General features: G+C 43.2%; 1 protein-coding gene across 3 annotated transcripts in view; it reads left to right on the top strand.

The window, feature by feature from the left end:
• The window catches only part of GRIA1 (glutamate ionotropic receptor AMPA type subunit 1), a 306,086-nt gene that overhangs the window by 142,354 nt on the left and 142,167 nt on the right, over positions 1-21,565 (top strand). For all 3 annotated transcript variants that reach the window (XM_082725138.1, XM_082725137.1, XM_082725136.1), the window contains exons 3-5: positions 9,057-9,296; positions 13,015-13,199; positions 18,216-18,269. In XM_082725138.1, the coding sequence (XP_082581264.1) occupies positions 9,057-9,296; positions 13,015-13,199; positions 18,216-18,269 (479 nt within the window). The remainder of the gene's footprint in view (positions 1-9,056; positions 9,297-13,014; positions 13,200-18,215; positions 18,270-21,565) is intronic.

The following is a 21,565-nucleotide window of genomic DNA, read 5'->3' as shown; positions in this document are numbered from 1 at the left end:
CTCAGACCAAGGTGATGCTCTAGAGCTCTGCAGGTACCCAAGGCACACACGAGGTACCATAATCCTTGGAGGAGCATTAAGTTTACTCAGAGAGTTGTAGGATGTTTCATTTTTTTTTTTAAGATTTTATTTATTTGAGAGAGAGAGAAAGCACAAGAAGGGGGAGGGTCAGAGAGAGAAGCAGACTCCCCACTGAACAGGGAGACTGATGTGGGACTTGATCTGGGACTCCAGGATCATGACCCAAGCCGAAAGCAGTCGCTTAACCAACTGAGTCACCCAGGCGCCCCACAGGATGTTTCTCTTCACACTCGTCTCTACTGCTTTCCTCCTTTCTTCTGTGCCACATCCACACTGGCCTTCTTTCTGTTTCTAAAGCTTACCAATCTCTTCCTGAGCCTTGATAAGAGCCTTTGTATTTTGGGTCCATTTTTCCTTCTGAAACCGTTTCCCTGGCCCTTTGTCTGTCCAGCTCCTTCTTCTGGTCCATTTCTCAGAGAGAGGGTCTCCCTGACCATCTTAAAGTTGCCCTGCCAGTGGCTCTAACATTTCATGCCGTTTTCTTCATAGTATTTATTGTGTCCAAAGTGTTCTTAACTCATTTATATCATTTCTCCCATTCTGTAGAAGTGAAGCTTCATTTTTTCATTATGTTCAGTTAGCCACTGTATAGTAATCATTAGTTTTTGATATAGTGTTCAATGATTCATTAGTTGAATATAACACCCAGTGCTCATCACAACACATTCTCTCCTGAATACTCATCACCTGGCTACCCCCTCCCCACCCCCTTTTGTAACCCCAGTTTGTTTCCCAGAGTCCATAGTCTCTCATGGTTCATCTCCCTCTCTGATTTCTCCCCCTTCAGTTCTCCCTTCCTTCTCCTGTGGTCCTCTGTGCTATTGCTTATGTTCCACATGTGAGTGACACCATATGATAATTATCTTTCCCTGCTTGACTTATTTCACTTAGCATAATCCCCTCCAGTTCCATCCATGTTGATGCAAATAGTGGGTGTTCATCCTTTCTGATGGCTGAGTAATATATGGTTCACATCTTCTTTATCCATTCATCTGCTGAAGGTCATCTCAGCTCCGTCCACAGTTTGGCTGTTGGGGACATTGCTGGTATGAACATTGGGGTGCGTGTGCCCCTTTTTTTCACTACATATGTAGCTTCATGATAGCCGGGCCTTGTCTTCTTATCGAGTGTTATATCCCCCAGGTACCACCTTGCTGCCTACCATGTACAACATGCTCAGTAAACATTTATTGGATGGATGGATGGTGGAAAGATAGAAGAAAGATGGGGAGAAAGAAGAGCATATTCCCATCTGTAGAACTACACATCTCCAATGAGTATTAAAGTTTTATTAGAAGTCTTTTACCAAACGAACAAAGGAAACAAAGAAACCAAGGTTTGAGGAACACTGATTTAGTGTGAACTTCATGGCTCACACGGGGAAACTGCACCCAGGCAGGGAAAGGGGCTTATTCCTGGTCCCAGATTTGCTTTTTCCACAGGTAACTTTTCCAAAACCGTATCAGACACCTGAAGAGCCAGTCTGTTTGTCCTGTCCCCTGTCCCAGTTTCATGTGTCAGCCACAAGATGGGTCTAATTCTAGGACCAGGGGGCCCAGTCTTTACCTAATTCTTATCCTCATATACAGTGACACATCTCTTTGGCTGTCAGTGCCTGGTAATTAACACTCGGGTTTCCTAATGAATATGCCCATCTGACCAGGGGAGGATGGCTGCTCTTCTGCATCTCCCGTTGCTGCCATGTCCCAACTGGGCTCCAGGGCCAGCATGAAGACAGGCTCCAGGAAGCTGAAATGAATCCAAAGCCAAAGTAAAATGCAACATTGACGTGAGACTCAACTTCTCCAGGCCTGGCAAGGCCCTTGACAATGCGGTCTCTACCACCCTCCAACTTTGCGCCACATCCTTATCCTAGTCATACTGGCTTTTCTGGGGTTTCTCTAAGGTCCCCTCCTCTATCTCACCTCTTTGGATAAACTAGTTCCTCACCCTGGATACTGACACAAGGTGCTGAGTACCATACCTCGCCGGTCGTAAGTGCTCAGGAAGCACTGGCTATAATAATTGTTATGACCATTTTTTCTATGGTTGAGCCCATTACTACTCTTTCAAAATAGCCTTATCTTCCCTTTATGTAAAACTTTGTGAATTCCTGTGCACGGTCCATGAAGGCAGAAAGCATGCATGTCTCGTATCATCACTGTATCCCAATTTTCTGAGAATATTAGTTTCTGGTGCTCAATAAATATTTGTTGAATTTGGCAAATGAATGATAACTTTTATCTAGTAAAGTCTAAAGAACTGTGATGTTGTTTAGAGGGGATGGGGACAATTTAGATCTATTATGGTAATTCACAGCACATCAGTATTAGATCTTGGGTGTAAGACAGCGTAAGGGGATGGAGGGGCATTCTTACTGTCCTCTGAGTGACAGAAATAGAACACATTTGACATCACGAGGTTAGAGTCCAATCAGGAATACCACTCCCAGCAATAAAGATAGAATTATTCAGGGAGGAGGATGAATATCTAAAGATCCCCCACGCCGCTACACATACTTTCTATCTCCCTCCCCACAAAGGAAACTGTCCTATCCTCTCATTATCCACTATTTACAATGAGACTGCCACATTTCCAGGGACAGAAGCCAGGAGCCGAGGAGAAATGTCGGTATGAGAAGCCTTACATGAAGTGACAATGAAAAGGAGTTGCTGATACAGGAGTTCCCTCCCTGGGAGAAAGCTGTCAGGGTGATGGCCAGGGCTGGGGGATTTATTGATACTAAGTGGATGGTGCCATAAGCAGGACTCATTATCAGAGGTTTGAGTGAACCAAGAATGGACTCGGGCAACCTGCGCTGCGCATGGGTTTCCCTGCCCTTGCCTGTCCTGCCCTCCTACCTGCCCAGGAGGGAACTCCTGGCCTCGTTTTTAACTCACTCTGACTGTTGGACACACTCTGCTACTGAATCTCCTGAAGGCAGAGACCTTGGAATCTGACACTCTGGCCGGGTTCCCTGAATACACTGTGTCTTCTCTCTTTGCCAGGTTTTTGCGATGGCCGTTCTTTTTACCTGAAATTATATATATATATGAATACATATATATATATATGAATATATATATGAATACATATATATAAATACATATATATTTTTTTTAATTTGGATATAGTTGACACACACTGTTACATTATTTTTAGGTGTGCAATACAGTGATTCAACTTCCCTGTACGTTCTGCTATCTCACCACAAGTGTAGCTGCCATCTGTCACCCTACAACGCTGCTACAATGCCAGTGACTAGTCCCTATGCTGTGCCTTCCCTCCCCAAACGCCCTTCATGCGTGTGCAGTGGCACCATGCCCCCTCTCCTGGCCACATCTCACTTATCTGTCAGTGTCCACACTGGCACGTCGTCTTAGGAGCCTTCTTTGAGGTCCCCACAGGCCAGAGTTAGGTGTTCCTGCCTGAGGCTTGAACTCATCCCTGTCACAGCTCTAATACTGAAGTGTTACTGCCTACTGAGTTGTCCGGCTCTCCCGCGGTCAAGGTCACAGTCCTCGAGGTCAGGACTTATCCTGTACACCAGTGCCTCTCCACTGCCTAGAGAACAGGGATGTTAGACGTCCTGTGTTAGATGGATAGAGGGATGGACAGACAGAGAGCAGAGATAGGTATATATGCTTTTCCTGATTCCCAGACTTGACAGAGGATGCATTGAACACATCACCCAATTCTGTTTCATTTTAATATCCATAGACCCTAGTACAGTCATGCACCTTTATCTATGTCAGAGGAAGGCAGTGTGATATGAAAGGGATTTTCTAGAAACTGAAGCTGACCCAGGTACCATGAGGTTTTTTTTACCAAACTTTCTGGGGAGGAAGGGGCAATACATCACAGAGGTGAAGAGCTCAAGGCCTGTGATCAGACCGGCAGAGCTCAGATCTCAGCTGGGCCTTGTACCGGTCCTGGGCCTTGCTTTCCCTGTTGTAACCTACCTCCTAGGAGGAAGGAAGTCAATGCAAGGGAATGTCCTCATAAGTGCTCAAATGTCAGCTCCTCTTTATTACTGTCAGAGGCATTTTACACACTATTGCTGTCTTGAGCAGAGGGCACTGCACACCATCTAGCCTACTCTGATTCAAGAACAGAGTGAGTCTGAGAGACAGCAGTGCCCCGCAGAGGTCTGATGCTGCCTCTGAAGGTGACACTTCTTCCTCGCGCTTGCTGAATGTGACCGTGCAGTCCCCATCTCCAGCCGCCTTTCCGATCTGCCTCTCTCATCTACTCTCTGCCACGTAAACAACCTATACAGCACGTTAAAAGTGCATTTTACAGAAAACTCAGTACCACGGATGCATCTAGATTTAGTGCTAGGAGTCTGCTATAATCAAATCCAAGAACTGAAAGCCTATACCTGCGCCTGAGGGTTGCCAAAAGTTTGACCAGCAAATGACTATAGTATTGTCCATTGGTAAACATGTTTGAGTGAATCAGAATAGAATCCAAGATGTCGGAGCCTGAAGGGATGTTACATATTACAGAGTTCAAACCCTCATATTACAGATGGGAAAACTGAAGCCCAGGGAAACCGTGGATTTGCTCAAGGTCACATAACTGCTGCGTTATGATAAAACCAAAAAGAATCCTCTGGGTCTTCTGGCGTTTAGTACTTTTTTTTTCTTACAAGACCACCTTATCTCTTCTGATTGAATATTTACTATGACAGATTCAAAGAAATGCCCTGTAACTACTAAATGTATTTCTCAGTATTTAATCAATGACTGCATTCTCCACAGGAATTTGGCTACAGAGTGCCTGTCTGTCTCTCTCTCTCAATCTCTCTCTCTCTCTCTCTGTCTCTATGTCTCTCTACATGTCTATCTACCTGTCTGTCTCTTTCTCTGTCTCTCTCTGTCTGTCTCTACATGTCTCTCTGTCTGTGTCTCTATCTCTCTTTCTCTCTCTGTCTCTGCATGTCCCTCTACATATCTGTCTGTCTCCATCTCTCTCCATCTCTCCCTCTTTCTCTCTCTCTCCCTCTCTCTGTGGTTGCTCCTACTTGGTCAAAATGAGAAGGTAGTTTGAAGGTCTGATGCCAAGCAATCCTGAGGGTCAGGATCCACTCAAGTAAATCCAGGCCAAAATACCTCTAAGCCATGCTCTTTTAGGGAGCAGTGGATAATGTACCCTTCTAGCCTTGGAGGATAAAGCACTTGGTTCAGGGAAGGTTAATTTGAGAAGGGAAAATAGGGAGATTATTTGAGAGGGAAAACTTCCTGGCCTCTCACGTGTCTACGGATTTGATCATGTGCACCAACTCCTATTTCTAACACCTCTATCTCCCCCTTTCCTCCTTTGCTTCTAAATTCTAACAAGAAACACCAGCCATGAGGGCCCCAGAGGCCCAGCTAAAGGTGTGAAACCAAGTGGATGACGTGAGGGAATAGATCTAGATATAAGATTCATATCCCACAGGATAATATTTCACTGCAGCAGAGGGAGAAGAAATCCTAAAAATACCGTAGAGAGCATATTATAATATTTTAACGGGTTTATGTGCCCCCTCTACATACTTCACTCACTAAGATGGATTGTGCTTTTTGACAAATCTATATTTAACATAGGGAGAATAATATACAATGTATGCTTCCTGGTGGAGAAATCCATATTTATGGAAATTTTGATTCTGGCAATTAAAATAGATATTTAAAGACAGGGCCTATTGTCTGCTATGAACAGATAGACCATCCTCATTAGGGTGAAAGAGAAAATAGTCTGAGTGCGAAAGGATAAAGAGCTACTTTAGAGGAGCAAGAGGTCCAGGTTGACCCAGTAGTCATCTCTGTTTGAGTCCAGCTCCCTCTCATACCCTAAGTCACAGGGACTGTCTTAATCAAGCATTTATCATCCATTCACTCAACAAATAACTCACAAAGCCCTTCCACGTCCCAGGCTCTATGCTGGCTTTGGGGCACAAGTGAGACCCCTGTGTTCAGGGATTAACACTGACCCAGGCAGCCACAGAAATAAATAAGCGACAAGAGGAAATGATTTCAGATAATAAGAAAGTCTGAGAAATAAGATAGGGTGCTGTGACAGAGAGGCAGGTATGGGGAGGGTGGAGTCACTCGTGAGAAGGGGTGATGAAGGAAGGCCCTTCAAGGGAATAAAATTTGAGCTGAGATACAACAGCAGAAAAGGAGTGATGCAATGAACACTAGGTATTATACGCAACCGATGAATTATTGAACTCTGCATCTGAAAGTAATGATGTCCTATGTGTTGGCTAATAGAATTCAAATTTTAAAAAAGGAAAAAAGAAAAGAAAAAAGGAGTGATCTTTGCAGACAGGTAAGGGAAGAGCCTGCAGGCGGAGGAAGGGAGCAGCTGTCACGGAGTCTCAGGGCAGAGCGAGCTCAGAGCCCCAGAGAACAGCTAGCTACCGAGAGCTCAGAGCCCTGGAGAACAGCTAGTTACCAAGAGCTCAGAGCCCTGGAGAACAGCTAGCTACCAAGAGCTCAGAGCCCTGGAGAACAGCTAGCTACCAAAGCCTGTGTGGCCAGAGCAGAGAGCAAGGAGAGGAGTGTGAGGTGGGATGGGTCCAAGGGGCTGGGTATTTGGGCTCTGAATTATGGTCAGATGCTTCCTACGTGCTGTGAGAAATCTCAAAACTTTGCAGAGCTTTTGCACAAGGAAGGGAGATCGTGTTTTGTTTGTCTTATTTTGGTTTTGCTTTTGTTAATTAAAAAGATCCCTCTTGCTTCAGGGTGGAGAAGGGATTCCACAGGTGAAAACCATATGCCATAAGCCGAGAGTCTGTGAGAACCACCTTCCGGTACCAGGAGGGGGTATGGAGTGGATTAAGAGCAGTCATTTCACGAGGTTCTGGTCTCAAAAAGTCATCAGTCAGTGGACTGGGGATCTAGAGAGGTCATGCAGGTATGCAAATATGTGTTCATGAACCAGCCCAGTTTCCTGTAGACAGTTTGCTGGTTTCAGTGGGAATCAAGCAGATGACTTGTACAGTTCAGCTGCAGTCTTTAAGAGATGGATTTTTAAGCCCATTAGCTCTAGGAACTGAATGGGAACTGAGACTCACAACAGACAACTGGGTACTGGCACTTAGTTGCATTCTTTAGTGCAGCATGGCCCAGAGAATCTTCAATAACATGTTAAAAGTATTCACCAACAAAGGATCCTGGGGATGTACAGACTTGACAAAATCTGGGTTAAAGTTGAACGGGATTCCTCATAACCTTTTATGTAACCAGTGTGTGGTATGAAACTCCAAGATGCGACGAGGAATACACCATTTCCCAGATCTGCTTGGCCAAAGAGGTCTTTTCTTTTTTAAGGAGCATTTTGCGGGACTAATGTTTCATGTGACACATTTGGGTGATGCTTATACAGGGTAATTTGAGACACCCCCCCCCATACACGGTAACACAGGGTCATGGAAGCAGGTGATGTGCCTAACAGAACAGAGGATCTAAGAGTACTAGCTTTCTTCAACTCAAAAAAATAAAAAACAAAAAACAACGACAACAACAACAAAAAAAAACCGGTAATACCAAAGTCACAGGGCTGTGATGAGAACTGAATAGTCTAATATATGTGAAAGGACTGAAAAGCACCTGAAAATACTGTTACTGTGATGAAAAAGACTCATCTTACCATCCTTATGAGCAGGGTAATTTCAGGCTTTGGATATGGCTGTAGGGTTGGTCACCTACTTCACTGGGGCAATGACAATGAACCCTCATCCTGTATCACATATAAAAGATTAATTTAGTAGCTCACTGACCTGGGGTTTGGCCCTATGACTTTGGTTTTTTAATATTATATTCTAACCAGCATGTAATAAACCATAACCCAGGATTGGTAACTACACTGGGATCTTACAAAATGGCTCCCTTGGGGATATTTACACAGCTGAACTATTATTATGTCTGATACCCTGGGGGGCCTGAACGATCAGCTTGTGGGATGTATAAACACTAGGTGAACATCGGCAGAGAAATGTACACTGAAAGCTAAGGGTAGACTGAGAAAATCAACACTTATTTTCTAATCATTTGTCAGCAGCAAGCTGGCAGACCTCCTTCTTCCTGTAACAACTTTTAATGCTTCACTTTAAATTGATGGGCAGTGTCATGGAAAGATGACTGGATTGGGGTTCAGATGTCTACCCATTCAGATATGCCTTAGCTGTGCCATCATAGACATGGTCATTAATTTCTTGAGCCTTAGTTTCTCCCTTTAAAAAATGACTCACTCAGGGCACCTGGGTGGCTCAGTGGGTTAAGCCTCTGCCTCTGGCTCAGGTCATGATCTCAGGGTCCTGGGATTGAGCCCCGCATCAGGCTCTCTGCTCAGCGGGGAGCCTGCTTTCCCCCCTCTCTCTGCGTACTTGTGATCTCTCTGTCAGGTAAATAAATAAAATCTTTATTTTAAAAAAAAGACTCACTCATCACTCTTCTACATTAAGAAGATCGTGCACGGAGGGTGCCTGGGTGGGTCAGTGGGTAAAAGCCTCTGCCTTCGGCTTGGGACATGATCCTGGTGTCCTGGCATCTCTGCCTGCCTCTTTGCCTACTTGTGATCTCTGTCTGTCAAATAAATAAATAAAATCTTTAAAAAAACTATTAAAAAAAAAAAGAAGGTCGTGCACAGATAAAGTAAGAGAACATATAAAAATGGTTTGTGTATTTTTATAATTGGTAAGCTTGATAACATCTGGCACGGAATTGGCACCCCCTAAACATTAGATCAGACAGATGGATGGGTGAGTGGGATGCACAGATAGGTGAAATGGATGGACAGCTGGATTAGACTGCTAAGCTGGAAGGATGGAAGGCTATGGTGGTTGGATGGGCAGATGGCCAGATGATGGATGGATGGAAGGACGATGAGTAGGGGTGGATGAACTAGTGGATGGGTTCGTTTTGGAGCCATCTGCCAGTTTCCTTGCAGCATCTTCTATTAATCCTTCTCTTCTCCTCCTCTAGTCTGTTCCCAGTTCTCCAAAGGAGTCTACGCCATCTTTGGGTTTTATGAACGGAGAACTGTCAACATGCTGACCTCCTTCTGTGGGGCCCTCCATGTCTGCTTCATTACACCAAGCTTTCCCGTTGACACCTCCAATCAGTTTGTCCTTCAGCTGCGCCCTGAGCTGCAGGATGCTCTTATCAGCATCATCGACCATTACAAGTGGCAGAAATTTGTCTACATTTATGATGCCGACCGGGGTAAGCCAAGGGTTAGGGGAGGGAGACTGTTGAGAGATGGAGAGAAAATTGCCAGCAGGAAGGAGAACGATGCCTCCCTGCTTCACTGAAAAGCATGGGGGGAGTGATCCAGAAATACTCTGTTTCTATGGTCTGATTTCTCGGTGGCTAATCTCCAACTCACAGTGTGGAAGCACATCCTTTGAGAGAGTAATCCTCTTAACACACCATGTCACTCTGCAGTTCACCAAGCTTCCATGGCTCCCAAGTCCAGACTCAAAGCCCAAAGGCCTCCTTTGAATGGCTCATGGCTCACAGTGTAGTTGTCAGGAGCACAGACTCTAGAGTCAGATGCACCTGGATCTAAATTCTATGTCTTCTCCTTTCCAGCTGTTTGTCTTAGGGCAAGATCTTTCTGCCTCAGTCTGACCATTTATGTTGAGGCTAAGATTTTCTATGCCTTCATTACCTCATCTCTGTAATAACATAAACCTAATTTCTGCCTCCTGAGGTTTCTGTGAGGATTAAACGAGGTGACTAGAAAGTTCCTGTCAGTGCATGGTACATTAAGTGCTCACGTATGTTAGCTATCATCATCACCATCACCATCACCTCTCCCAGGCCCTTCTAATTGTGCTTCCACTTACATTTCGAATTTTACATCACATTTTCCTAATGTTTCCTTTGATTTTTTTTCTTCTCTGCATCTTTCCTCATGCTGTTTCTCTTTTCCGGAATGCACTTGCTTTCCCAAATCTATATATGTGAATCCTTCCTTTCTTTTGCATCCTGCTCAAACACTGCTTTTTCAACCCCCTAATCCTGAAATGGCAACTATCCTCTTTTTTCCAATGCCTGTGGTGGTTGTACTGTATGCTCCTACCTTTCCCTTGAATACTAAATAGTCATCAGAACTTAGTCATTATTAGTATAAATAAATAAATGGATTATGCAAAGTCTGGAAACTGAGGCAGAAGGGTTTTGCCCTGAATGAAAGGAAGGTTTCACTTGCAGGAAGGCCTAGAAGACTTTCGAGTAGGAGGAAGCTTGTGAGATCAATTTTTGGGCGCAGTGTGAAATGCCATTACTCAATGAGGAGGAACCAGCAGGAGAGACCAGAAACCCTCTGCTTTCTTCAATCCCCCTCCTTACTTTGAGGATCTCCCTCTCAAACAGCAGGCACTGTGAGGATTATACCCATAGAAGGGCTTTTTCAGGACAGCTTTACAGCATGCTAAAGCTTGTGGCCTGGAAGTGTCAAACCTACTTCCCGGAATCCAGAAAAAAAAAAATGTAACTTTGATTATGGAGAATCACCTCTGGGGTTGGCAGAAACACCCATGCTCTTAAAGGACTCTGTCTCAGAAATCTGAGCTCAGAGCTCTGCCGTTTGCTAGCTACGTGACCTTGGGCCAATGACTAAATCTCTCAGAGCCTCAATTTTCGTATCTGTGGTGCAGTGGGGATAATAATGTTATGTACTTCATAGCATTAAGTAAATTGAAAACAAGAAAGCTAGTGGAATAGTGCCAGACACATAGTAAACTTTCAGTCAATGTGAGGCATACGCCACACCAAATAGCTTGCACTGGCAAAGAAACAAAGGTAAGAAGGCACACTTCTTCAAAGAAGACATGTAATGGCCAACAGACACATGATAAAAATGCTCCACATTACTTGGCATCAGGGAAATACAAATCAATACCACAATGAGATACCACCTCACACCAGTCAGAATGGCTAAAATTAACAAGACAGGGAACAGCAAGTGTTGGTAAAGAAGTGGAGAAAGGGAAACCCTTTCATTCATGGGAATGTAAGCTGGTACAGCCACTCTGGAAAACAGTATGGAGGTTCCTTAAGGAATTAAAAATAGAACTAATAGAACTATCCTACAACCCAACAATTGCACTACTGGGTCTTTACCTGCACCCCAATGTTCATAGCGGCAGTGTCCAGAACAGCCAAACTGTGGAAGGAGCCAAGATGCCCTTCAACAGAGGAATGATGGATAAAGAAGATGGGGTTCCACATATACAACAGAATATGACTTGGCCATCAGAAAGGATGAATACCTACCATTAACATCAACATAGATGGAACTGGAGGGTATTATACTAAGTGAAATAAGTCAGTCAGAGAAAAGCAATTATCATACGGTTTCACTCATATGTGGAATAAAAGTAATAGCACAGAGGATCTTAGGGGAAGGGAGGGAAAACTGAAGGGGAAGAAATCAGAGTGGGAGACAAACTATGAGAGACTCTTGACTCCAGGAAATAGACTGAGGGTTGCAGAAAAGGAGGTGGGTAAGGGGGTGGTGTAAACAGGTGATTGGCATTAAGGATGGTATGTGATGTGATGAGAAGTGGTGTTATGCCTGACTAATTAATCATTACACACATCAAAAACTAATGATGTACTATATATTGGCTAACTGAATCTAAATAATTTTTTAAAAAAGAAAAAAAAGGCATAACAGCATCCATCTAGAGGAGATTCTTGAGGACAGGCATCATACTGTTCATTGTGGGAGGGATGAGCAGGGTTACAAGGAGACAAATGATATATGTACAAAAGACTGATTAATAATGCACGAGTGAAGCCACACCTGAAGTAGGCAGAAAAATGACCTCCATCTTCCCCCAACAGATGTCTCTTTGGGGACCTGTAAATGTGTTATATTCCATGGCAAGAGGGATTAAAGTTACATATAGAATATACATTGCTAATCCACTGACCTTGGAGAGATTAACTTGGATTACTTATTTGGACCCAATGTAATCACAAGCATTCTTAAATGTGGAAGGTGGAGGCAGAAGAGTCAGTGTCAGAAGGAGATATGTGAAAGACTTAACCGGTTACTGCTGGTTTTGAAGGCGGAAGGGGCCATAAACCAAGAAATGCGAGCAGTCTCTAGAAGGTAAAAAGGCAAGAAAATCTCCCCTAGAACCTCCCGGGAGCAACACAGCCCCATCGACACACTGATTTTAGTTCAAGGAGATTCATTTCAAACTGACCTGTGGCAGTATAAGATGATACATGTGTTGGTTTAGACCAGTGAGTTTGCGGTGATTTGTTACTGCAGCAGGAGGAAACCGAGACACCATTTATGTCTCAAAGATGAAACAAAGCTGCATTGAGTAATGGGGTCCTCTATCATTTAACTATGAATCAGAAGAGAATCATTTAATTCAATCCACAGTGATTGAATACCTCCTATGTACAAGGCAAAGTATCGGGTCCTGAACATTCATGAATTTGACAGTTACTAGGTGTCTACTTAGGTGTCAGTTTGGCACATTTAATAAGTAGCTACCAAATGCCCCATAATATTTATAAAACCCTTGCCATGTATCAGACATTCTTATTTAATCCTCACGACACGACAACGTAGGCATTAATAATGCCACCATTTTACCATTAAAGAAACTGAAGTTTGAAGAAGTTAAGTAGTCTGTACAAGGTCATTTAACCAATATATTGTAGCATCAGGATTTGAGCCTTTGATTATATTTTTAATCACTAACACTACTGTCTGCAAAGTTCTAGAAACAGAAGGACAGAAGAGACTCACTGCCTGCCTTCAGTGAGTGAGCTCTGACTTACACGGTGGGAAAAAGCTGAGCTGAGGTTGGTGGAGGAGCCAGTGTGGTGTGATCAGGGAAGTGGGTGCCGAGTGGAGGCGGGTGGTACCTGTGGATCCTGACGGCCACTTCTCCAACTTACCGATTTCCAGGTCTGTCCGTCCTGCAGAAAGTCCTGGACACAGCTGCCGAGAAGAACTGGCAGGTGACAGCAGTCAACATTTTGACCACCACAGAGGAGGGGTACCGGATGCTCTTTCAGGACCTGGAAAAGAAAAAGGAGCGGCTTGTGGTGGTGGACTGTGAATCAGAACGCCTCAACGCCATCTTGGGCCAGGTAGTGCGTGCAGCAAAGGCTCAGACTGGGTGAGGGGAGTGGTTCAAGAGCAAGCTGGACAGCCTTTTGCCCACAGAGAGAGCACTTGATGATACCGGAAGGTGACTTCTTCCCCACCTTCTGTAATTTATACATTTTAGTTCTGAATTTTTATAAAATAGCACAAACAATGGGAGACTGGACCTAGAGCTTCCCATGGTTCTCAGATCCCTCTATGGTGAAAAAGCAGATTGCACTGCATTTTAGAGTCTGTGAAGCACTGTCACATGGGGAACACAGACTGCTAGAGTCAGATTCCTAGGTTCAGCTCTGGGTTCTGTCACTCATGGTCTGACAGTCGCCATCTCATCCATCCGGCCCACTGCCCAGATTTGAGTGCAGGGATGCAGCAGGCACCACTCATGTGTCTGAGAAATCCACCGATTGTACATTCTGTGAAAGGGCACTGTGACCCCAATAGTTTTAGCCAGGACTCTAAGCCATGGTTCTTCCCGTTCTCAGAATGAGAGTATGTACCCACTACACAAGCAACAGGCCTTTCTTGATCTCTTGTCTTTTTGACAAGCTTACACTTGTGTATCCAGGTGAACTAGCAAGAAAGTAGATTTGGTGATCATTCTCTAACAGGGCTGTATAATTACAGATGGTAGTTTTAGGTACTTGACAATGTGACAAAGCTTGTTGATGGCCTTTCAAGACCCTGGGATCCCCATCAGGAATCTTGCCACTAACAGAATCTCGCCAGCATCAGAACAAGGGAGATTCTGAAAATCGAGAATTATTTAAGGCATTATGTATGTTTTCTACTCCACTAAGTATGGATCTGGTCTCCCCTCTTGGAAAGAGAATCCAGGGGCGCCTGGGTAGCTCAGTGGGTTAAGCCTCTGCCTTTGGCTCAGGTCATGATCTCAGGGTCCTGGGATCAAGCCCCGCATCGGGCTCTCCACTCAGCAGGGAGCCTCCTTCCCCCTTTCTCTCTGCCTGCTTCTCTGCCTACTTGTGATCTCTCTCTCTCTCTCTGTGTCAAATAAATAAATAAAGTCTTAAAAAAAAGAGAGAGAGAGTGAGAAACCAGCAAAAATTGTTTCCATGAGATGGGCATTCTCTGGGCTGGACTCAAGGGATTTGAATGCAAGTTAAACAAGGCAGTATCAGGTAATGGTTAAACACAGAGACCCTGCAGCCAGAGTAGCTGCAAGTTAAACCCCAGCTCTAGTCTTTACTACCTCCATAACCAGGTTTTTCATCTTTCTATGTCTCAGATTCCTGATCTGTAAAATGGGCATAGTAATAATACAGCTTTCTTCAGAGGGCTCCTGTGAGAGTTAGAAGAATCTATTCATGTAAAGCACTTTGAACAGAACCTGCCCCATGGAAAGTGATCAATATAATAAGCCTTTGCCCAGTTCTGCTTTTTCTAGCACCACCTAGTACTACCTTCTTGAGTCACTTCCTTCTTTGGGCATAAGTGTCCTCATCTATAAAATAGAACTGATGGCTCCTATTCTACGAGCTGAGAAAAAGACTGGATGAGATAGCAGTTGGAAAAAGTACTGAATGATAATTAGATATTCTTAACAGACTGATGATTTGTCCTTTGTTGTTCTGTAATAAAGACGATGGCCAGTGCTACCATTTTCTGAGCACCTGCCACGTACCAGACACCATGCCGAGTCCTTCCCATGCATCACGCTACCTCATCTTCACGTCTACTCTAAAAAAACACTTCTATCACTTCCCCTAATTTATAAATGAAGAATTAAGGGACTATACTTGCCTGGGAATTCACAGCTAGCATGTAAGAAAAGCAGGAAGTCAAAGTCATCTTAGTCTGGCTGCGGAGCCCAACCTTCCCCAAAATGTAACTTTTCAGTCTCTGCTGTCTCTAGCCACCTTCTCTGCCAAAAGACAAACTTATGTTTTGTAAGTAAGTGACTTGTTTGTATGGGCATTTTAGATGGTAGTGTATTAACTCTTTTAACTGTTGGATTCTTCTGTTCTGAAAAGCAAGGCCAAAGAGCTGAATGGATCTTACAGATCACTTGATTTACCACCTGCATTCACAATTTACAGGTGGGATAACTGATGGTCCCATTGGCTGATTTGCCTTCAATTCAGACAACTAGTTGGTAACAGTGATGGGTCTCAAATTTACATCTAGTGGTTTAGAGTCTGACATCTTGACATCATTTTAAACAACTGAACACTTGAATTGGGATCTTTTCAGTCTAATACAAACGTCCTGCCTGACCTAAGGAGGAAGACAGTGATTCTCAATTCCAGGTATGGAATTGCCTATCTCTGTCTCCAGTCCCCCAGTCAGAACACTGGCATTATGAGGACAAGGATTTTTGGTTTATGTTCTTCTTTGTGGTATCCACAGTGCCTTGAACAGTGCTGGGTACCTTGTAGGTATTCAATAACTATTTTCTGAGTGCCTGGAAAGAAGAGAGAATCAATGAAGGCTCTAGGAAAGATACCAAATATGAGATAGGTCTGAATATGTACAGGTAGTCATTGGATGGATAAGAGCCATTAAGCTGGAAAGAGGGGCATGTAGGGCAGCCCAGAGGGCATGTGAGGGCTGGGGTTCTGACCTAGCAAGGCAGGTGGAAGATGCTACGTGTCCATTGGGAGACAATGACAGTCACATGATTGAGGCTATTCTTGGAAACTGCTCTAAAGAGTTTGGGGTTTATTCCATAGACAGTGGAGTCAGTAAAGGTTTGTGAGCAAGGAATAGGTTTATTAGAATATAATGTTTTGTCAATATATTAGACAGCAAATTATATAGTACAGTCATTAAGTTCAGAATGAGTTAGAGATGAGAGAGACCAGGATTAGGCTATCACCCTGCTTTAATGCCTTCACAGTGATTCCCACTTGCCTGAAATCTGGCTCATTTATCTGTTTATATATTTACCATCTGTCTCCCTACTAAAACATCAGTTCAGTTTAGGGAGGGCACAAGGACCCTGCCTCACAGGGCCACAGGCTGTCCCCAGCACACAGCACAGTGCTCAGCATATCATCCTTGTTCAGTAAGTATCTGCTGGCTGCATTAATGAATCAGAGAAGGTTTTACAGAGTAGCTGGGATTTGAGCTCAGCCATAAAGGTTATGAATAATCAGAGAGAATGGGAAAGGACATTCCAGACGCAAAGATTATGAATTAAGGCAGTCCAGTGGAAATGAGCTTTGAAGTAATAGGGTGAGCAAAGCTACGGGGCTCCAGGTGAACTTGTACAGTGCCTTTATAACACCCTTTCAGTTTGTAACCCAGGGGCATTCACCTCTCCATCTAGTGTGGGTCTCACTGCAGTAAAGTGGGACCCCAGGGAGGCAAGGACCATTTATGCCTCCGTTCCCACTCTCTCCGGAGCTTAGTGCTTGGTACAGAATAAGCACTTAATTGATGTTTGTGAGAGGAGGGAAGAGAGGGCCATGGGTTGGTGAAAAGAATGGGTGGAAAGGTTGGCATTATGTTGAACCATATGCAACTGCTAATTTTTATCAACCCAAAGTCACCAATTGTCATGTTTCTTACGTTTCAATCTGTAATTTTATCTTGCAGAGACTATTCTTATCCATTGCCTAAATGTGGCAGGTTTTGAAAGATCTCTTATTTGCTGCTATTTTGTGTTTATTAGAAGCTGGATAGGTTTTTGGTAAAGGTGTCTTATTATTGAAAGGGCAGCAAACCATTTGACAAGAAGATGGAAAAGTAATGAAGAATTATTAATAAAACTATCATCCCAATAGTATTTGAGCTCCGTGGCCTGGAATTTCACAATCTAACCACTGCTTCAGAACATGCATTGTGTGTGCTTGCATTTAATTATTCCCTACATTAAAAAAATATGTGAGCTGCTATGCACATACATCCAATTAAGTAGATGTCTAAATGTGGGTTTTAATAACCTTGAAAATTTATTCAGTTAGACAAGAAGCCCAAGTGCTTCTCATATGTTTTATGCCTTCTTGTAAGAGTGCAGGAGAGGCAGTGAGCAGAATGTACTAACCCCAATTTCATGATTAAAAAATGAAGAAATAGATCAAGTTAACTTGCAGGCTGAGATAGGGCTATGCTCTTAGCTGTTCCTTGGGTGGCGTGTCTGGCTGCCTGAGCAAACCCCTGGATAATTCATCCCACAAATATTTTTCCTGCCCACATTGATTACAAAAGTCTGCACAATGAGGATGGAGTAGTTTTGGGGGACCCTGGCTCTTACTGATTAATCATAATTGGCTTACATATAAAGACTCACAACAGTCAGGTTCCTGTCTTGGCACTGCTGCAAGATCTGGGCAAATCATTTCCCCTCTCTAGGGGAATGTACTTCCCATCTGTACAGTGGAAGACTGGACCATCTGATCCTGACATGCCCTTCCAACTTCCAGGTTGAGTGGTCAGTTAATTCCTGGGTATCCAACTAGTTTAGGGAAGAGGTCACAATATTCAGGGAAAGAAGGAACTGGATCTGAATATGGTTTATGCAAGGAGTTGAAGGTCAAGAACCTACCCATCTGACCATCTACTCACATCCATCCATCCATCCATCCATCCATCCATCCATCCAAGCAGCAGGTAATGTCATGACAATGGCAGTGAATTCAACACAGCTTCAGATTCACACAAGGAAAGAATCTCCATCCTGGGAAAGGCTTTATGGATGAAGAAGTGAAATAAGCATTTCATCTGAATTGTGCGGGGGGCAGGGGGGGTTATGGTAACACTCCTCTACATGTAATATCAGACAAAACTAATTTCAAATCCTGCATCTGCCACTTAATAGCTGGGTAACCTTAGGGAGCTTATTTAATCTCTCCATGCCATTTAATCTCTCCTCCTCATCATAAAATGAGGGTATCCATAATGCCACCAATACTGTACTTGGAATACTTAGGATAGAACAGGATACACTGTAAGCACTCGCTGTTGGTTGCTACTATCATTGCCATTGTAGCTTTAATTGCAAATCTGATTGATGAATCCCTTCCCATTGTGTTTTGTAGATCATAAAGCTGGAGAAGAACGGCATCGGCTACCACTACATCCTTGCAAATCTGGTGAGTACCATGCATGGCTGTTCAGCCTATGCACCGCTGCACATACAGGCCCTACCTTGCTTTTGTGGCCCCCAGCTAATGAGAACTGCCTGGGTGGGAGGGGCAACTCAGAGCTGCAATACTAAGCTTGCCTGCTCCCCTCCACATCCCCATTTGTCAGACCATGGCAACTGTGGTGACCCTCTCATCTTCCTTAGAAGAGACCCTCTCATCTTCCTTAGAAGAGGGGGTCATCACAAGGGCAGGTTGAATCAGCTCTGCCCCTTGATAGTAAGGACAAAACTGCCCATTTTTGAAGATATACAAGGTGTTTCCACCCCTCTATTTTGACACCAGTCACTGTTTTACTGTTTCTAAGTACAAACACTGGAATCACAATTATACTGGTATTGACAGCTCTTTAACCAGAAAGCAATTATACAACATGAACAATATTATGTTGATTTAGTTTTTACTCACTTTCTATGTGGTATAAATTAACCCTATCTTCTTAAAAAATTTTGTTTTCATTTTAATGTATTCTAGCTCTTTTTATTGGACACAATCATTTTCAATGTTGTGAAGATTTGAGCCATCAAATAATTTTTATTCATATTAAATTTCACCTAATAACATGTGCCATTAGGAGTCTTCTTTTGTGGCCATAATTCCTGGCAATTCTATTTTTCCTGGGTCATGTTTTGACCATCTACCTTTTTTATCATGAAGTTTGATTCTTCCAGAATTTTATCCAAAGCTAAATGTAATTTTATCTTGCCGTTAGTCCCACTGTTTACATTTTTTAAAGTTCCTCATGGTGATGTAATTCACATACCATACTGTTCATCCACATAAAGTGTCCAATCCATTGCTTTTGAATATAGTCACAGAATTATGAAACCGTCCCCACAATCTAACTTTAGAATTTTTTCGTCATCCCAAAAAAGAAACCCCATACCCAGCAGCACTCATTCCCCATTGCTCTCTAAACTCCTGTCCCCAGCCCTAGGCAACTAGCGATCTACTTTGTGAGTATTTGCCTATTCTTGACACTGCGTGTAGGCAGAATCATGCAATCTGTACGCCTTTGTGACTGGCTTCTTTCACTTAGCATCATGTTTTCAGAGTTCCTCCATACTGTAGCATGCATGGTACTTTACTCCTTTTTCATTGCCAAATAATATTCTCTTCTATGGCTATACTGCATTTTGTTTATCCATTCATTGGTTGATGAACATTTGGGTGCTTTTTGCTTTTTACCTATTATAAGTAAGCTGCTCTGAACATTTAGGTACATACCTTTCCCTTGAGTACAAACCTAGGAATGGAATTGGTGGGTTATAGGCTCACTCTGTGTTTAACATCTTGAAGAAATGCAAAATTACTTTCCAAAGTGGTTATATCTCCCAACAAATCAATAAGTTTTTATATTGATTAAAATATTTTAATCAATAACACATTCTTCCAGCGTGACAGTTTGGGCAGTTAGCGGTTTTCCCCATCTGGTAGCTTTTTCTACAAAGTGTGCTTGTTATCCTGGCTTGTCTTTATAATTTTGTTTGCATGAAAATGTAATTTTTAAATGTCTATTTATAACAAAGTATATCATGTTAGTTTTAGGCATGTTATTTGATGCTGATTATTTTTATGAGTAACATTAATAATTAATGGAATTAAAAATTGCTATTTTCTACTTATTTTTGGAACAAAGGTCATTAGTAAAACAATAGTCTACTAGGTCTGGCTGTATGTAAAAGTCAAAATGTAAGATCGAAACAAGGGACCAAACATCCTGTCTAATCCTTAATTCCTATTGCTCTTTCTGACCCCATCTCCATTCTTTTTTTTTTTTTTAAAAGATTTTATTTATTTATTTGACAGACAGATCACAAGTAGGCAGAGAGGCAGGCAGAGAGAGAGAGAGGAGGAAGCAGGCTCCCTGCCGAGCAGAGAGCCCGACGCGGGACTCGATCCCAGGACCCTGAGATCATGACCTGAGCCGAAGGCAGAGGCTTTAACCCACTGAGCCACCCAGGCGTCCCTGCCCCATCTCCATTCTTAAACAAGTCCCTACCTAAACATTTCCCTTCAAAACTTTATTGCCTTGACTGTCCCAATATTTCAGACTCAGGACCAGAAATGAGAAGGGCTCATTGAAATAGGTTAATTTAGACCCAGATGTTAATAGCTAAATATGTTACATTTCTCAAAGGTATTTGCCTTTTAAATGGTGGGTAGCTCTCCAGAGACTTTTAGGGAAAAAGAGCCTCACCCTAAAAAAAAAAAAAAAAAAATTGCACAGACAGATTTTTGACTTTGTAATAAAGCAGGTTCAACATCCCTCAAGTCCCAGCTCCCTAGTGCTGGAAGGGACTTCAGAAATCAATATCATCTAAGTCTCCTTTGCTTGTAGAGAAATAAAACCAGCAAGGTGGTGTGGCCTGGGCATGCAGCAAGTCAGGGATGGAGCTAGGCCTAGCACCAAGGTGAGCAGGCAGCATCCAACGCCATATGCAGGGCTCCAGCACGCCTCTCCGAACAGACTGTGTGAGCACCCTGCTGCTGGAGAATACACGGAACAACAGCGAGGGCATGCATAATCACCTCTCTAGGGTAAGATAGAAATTACATATCAGTGGCCTTGGATCCACCAAAAGACCCCAGATAATTAAATTGCCAGCCTCTATCTGTTGCCAAGTGACCCTTTGGTCACTGCATCACCGAGTCAGCCCCTTGGGCTTCTGTATCCTTCTGATCTGCATTCTTCTTCTTCTGACCTAATGAGCTCTCAAATCCTTACAACTGCCAGCTAATAGGATGCAAATTGCATATACCATCCAAATACAAAAGACTTGCATGTTCCAATAGATTAGTTGATAATTAGGCTTCAAATTACTAATTAATTCAGTTCGAAACATAGGCGAGTATGTGGTGTGTGTTTTTCTTCCCCCTTCAGAGAAATAACGCAATTTATAAGATGATAATTTTTAGAAATTCCGCCACATAATTAGCCTGCTGCTGCATGGAACTGACCCCCTCCTTCAGAGTGTTTGTGATTAGGGTATAATTACAGAGTTAGAAACCAAGGAAGCTTTTGAAAGGTTTAACAAAAGGAGGGAGCTACACTTTTATTTCACAGTTCTCTCTGCACAAGAGAAATGGAGTGCACGAGCTCCGAAGTAGCCAACAGCATTTTTCTAAATGCTCACTTTGGAGAATTCAGATAGCCAGCTTCGGGGGACTGCTGAAAGAGAGGAGGGAAGGAGACTGTGGGTCCGAGAGGAGAGCTTTAGGGACAGGGAGTAAAAACAACCATG

The sequence above is a fragment of the Mustela nivalis genome (genome assembly GCF_964662115.1).
Source record: "Mustela nivalis genome assembly, chromosome: 3".
NCBI classification, from domain to species: Eukaryota; Metazoa; Chordata; class Mammalia; order Carnivora; family Mustelidae; genus Mustela; species Mustela nivalis.
This window is presented reverse-complemented; position numbering and strand designations above follow the sequence as displayed.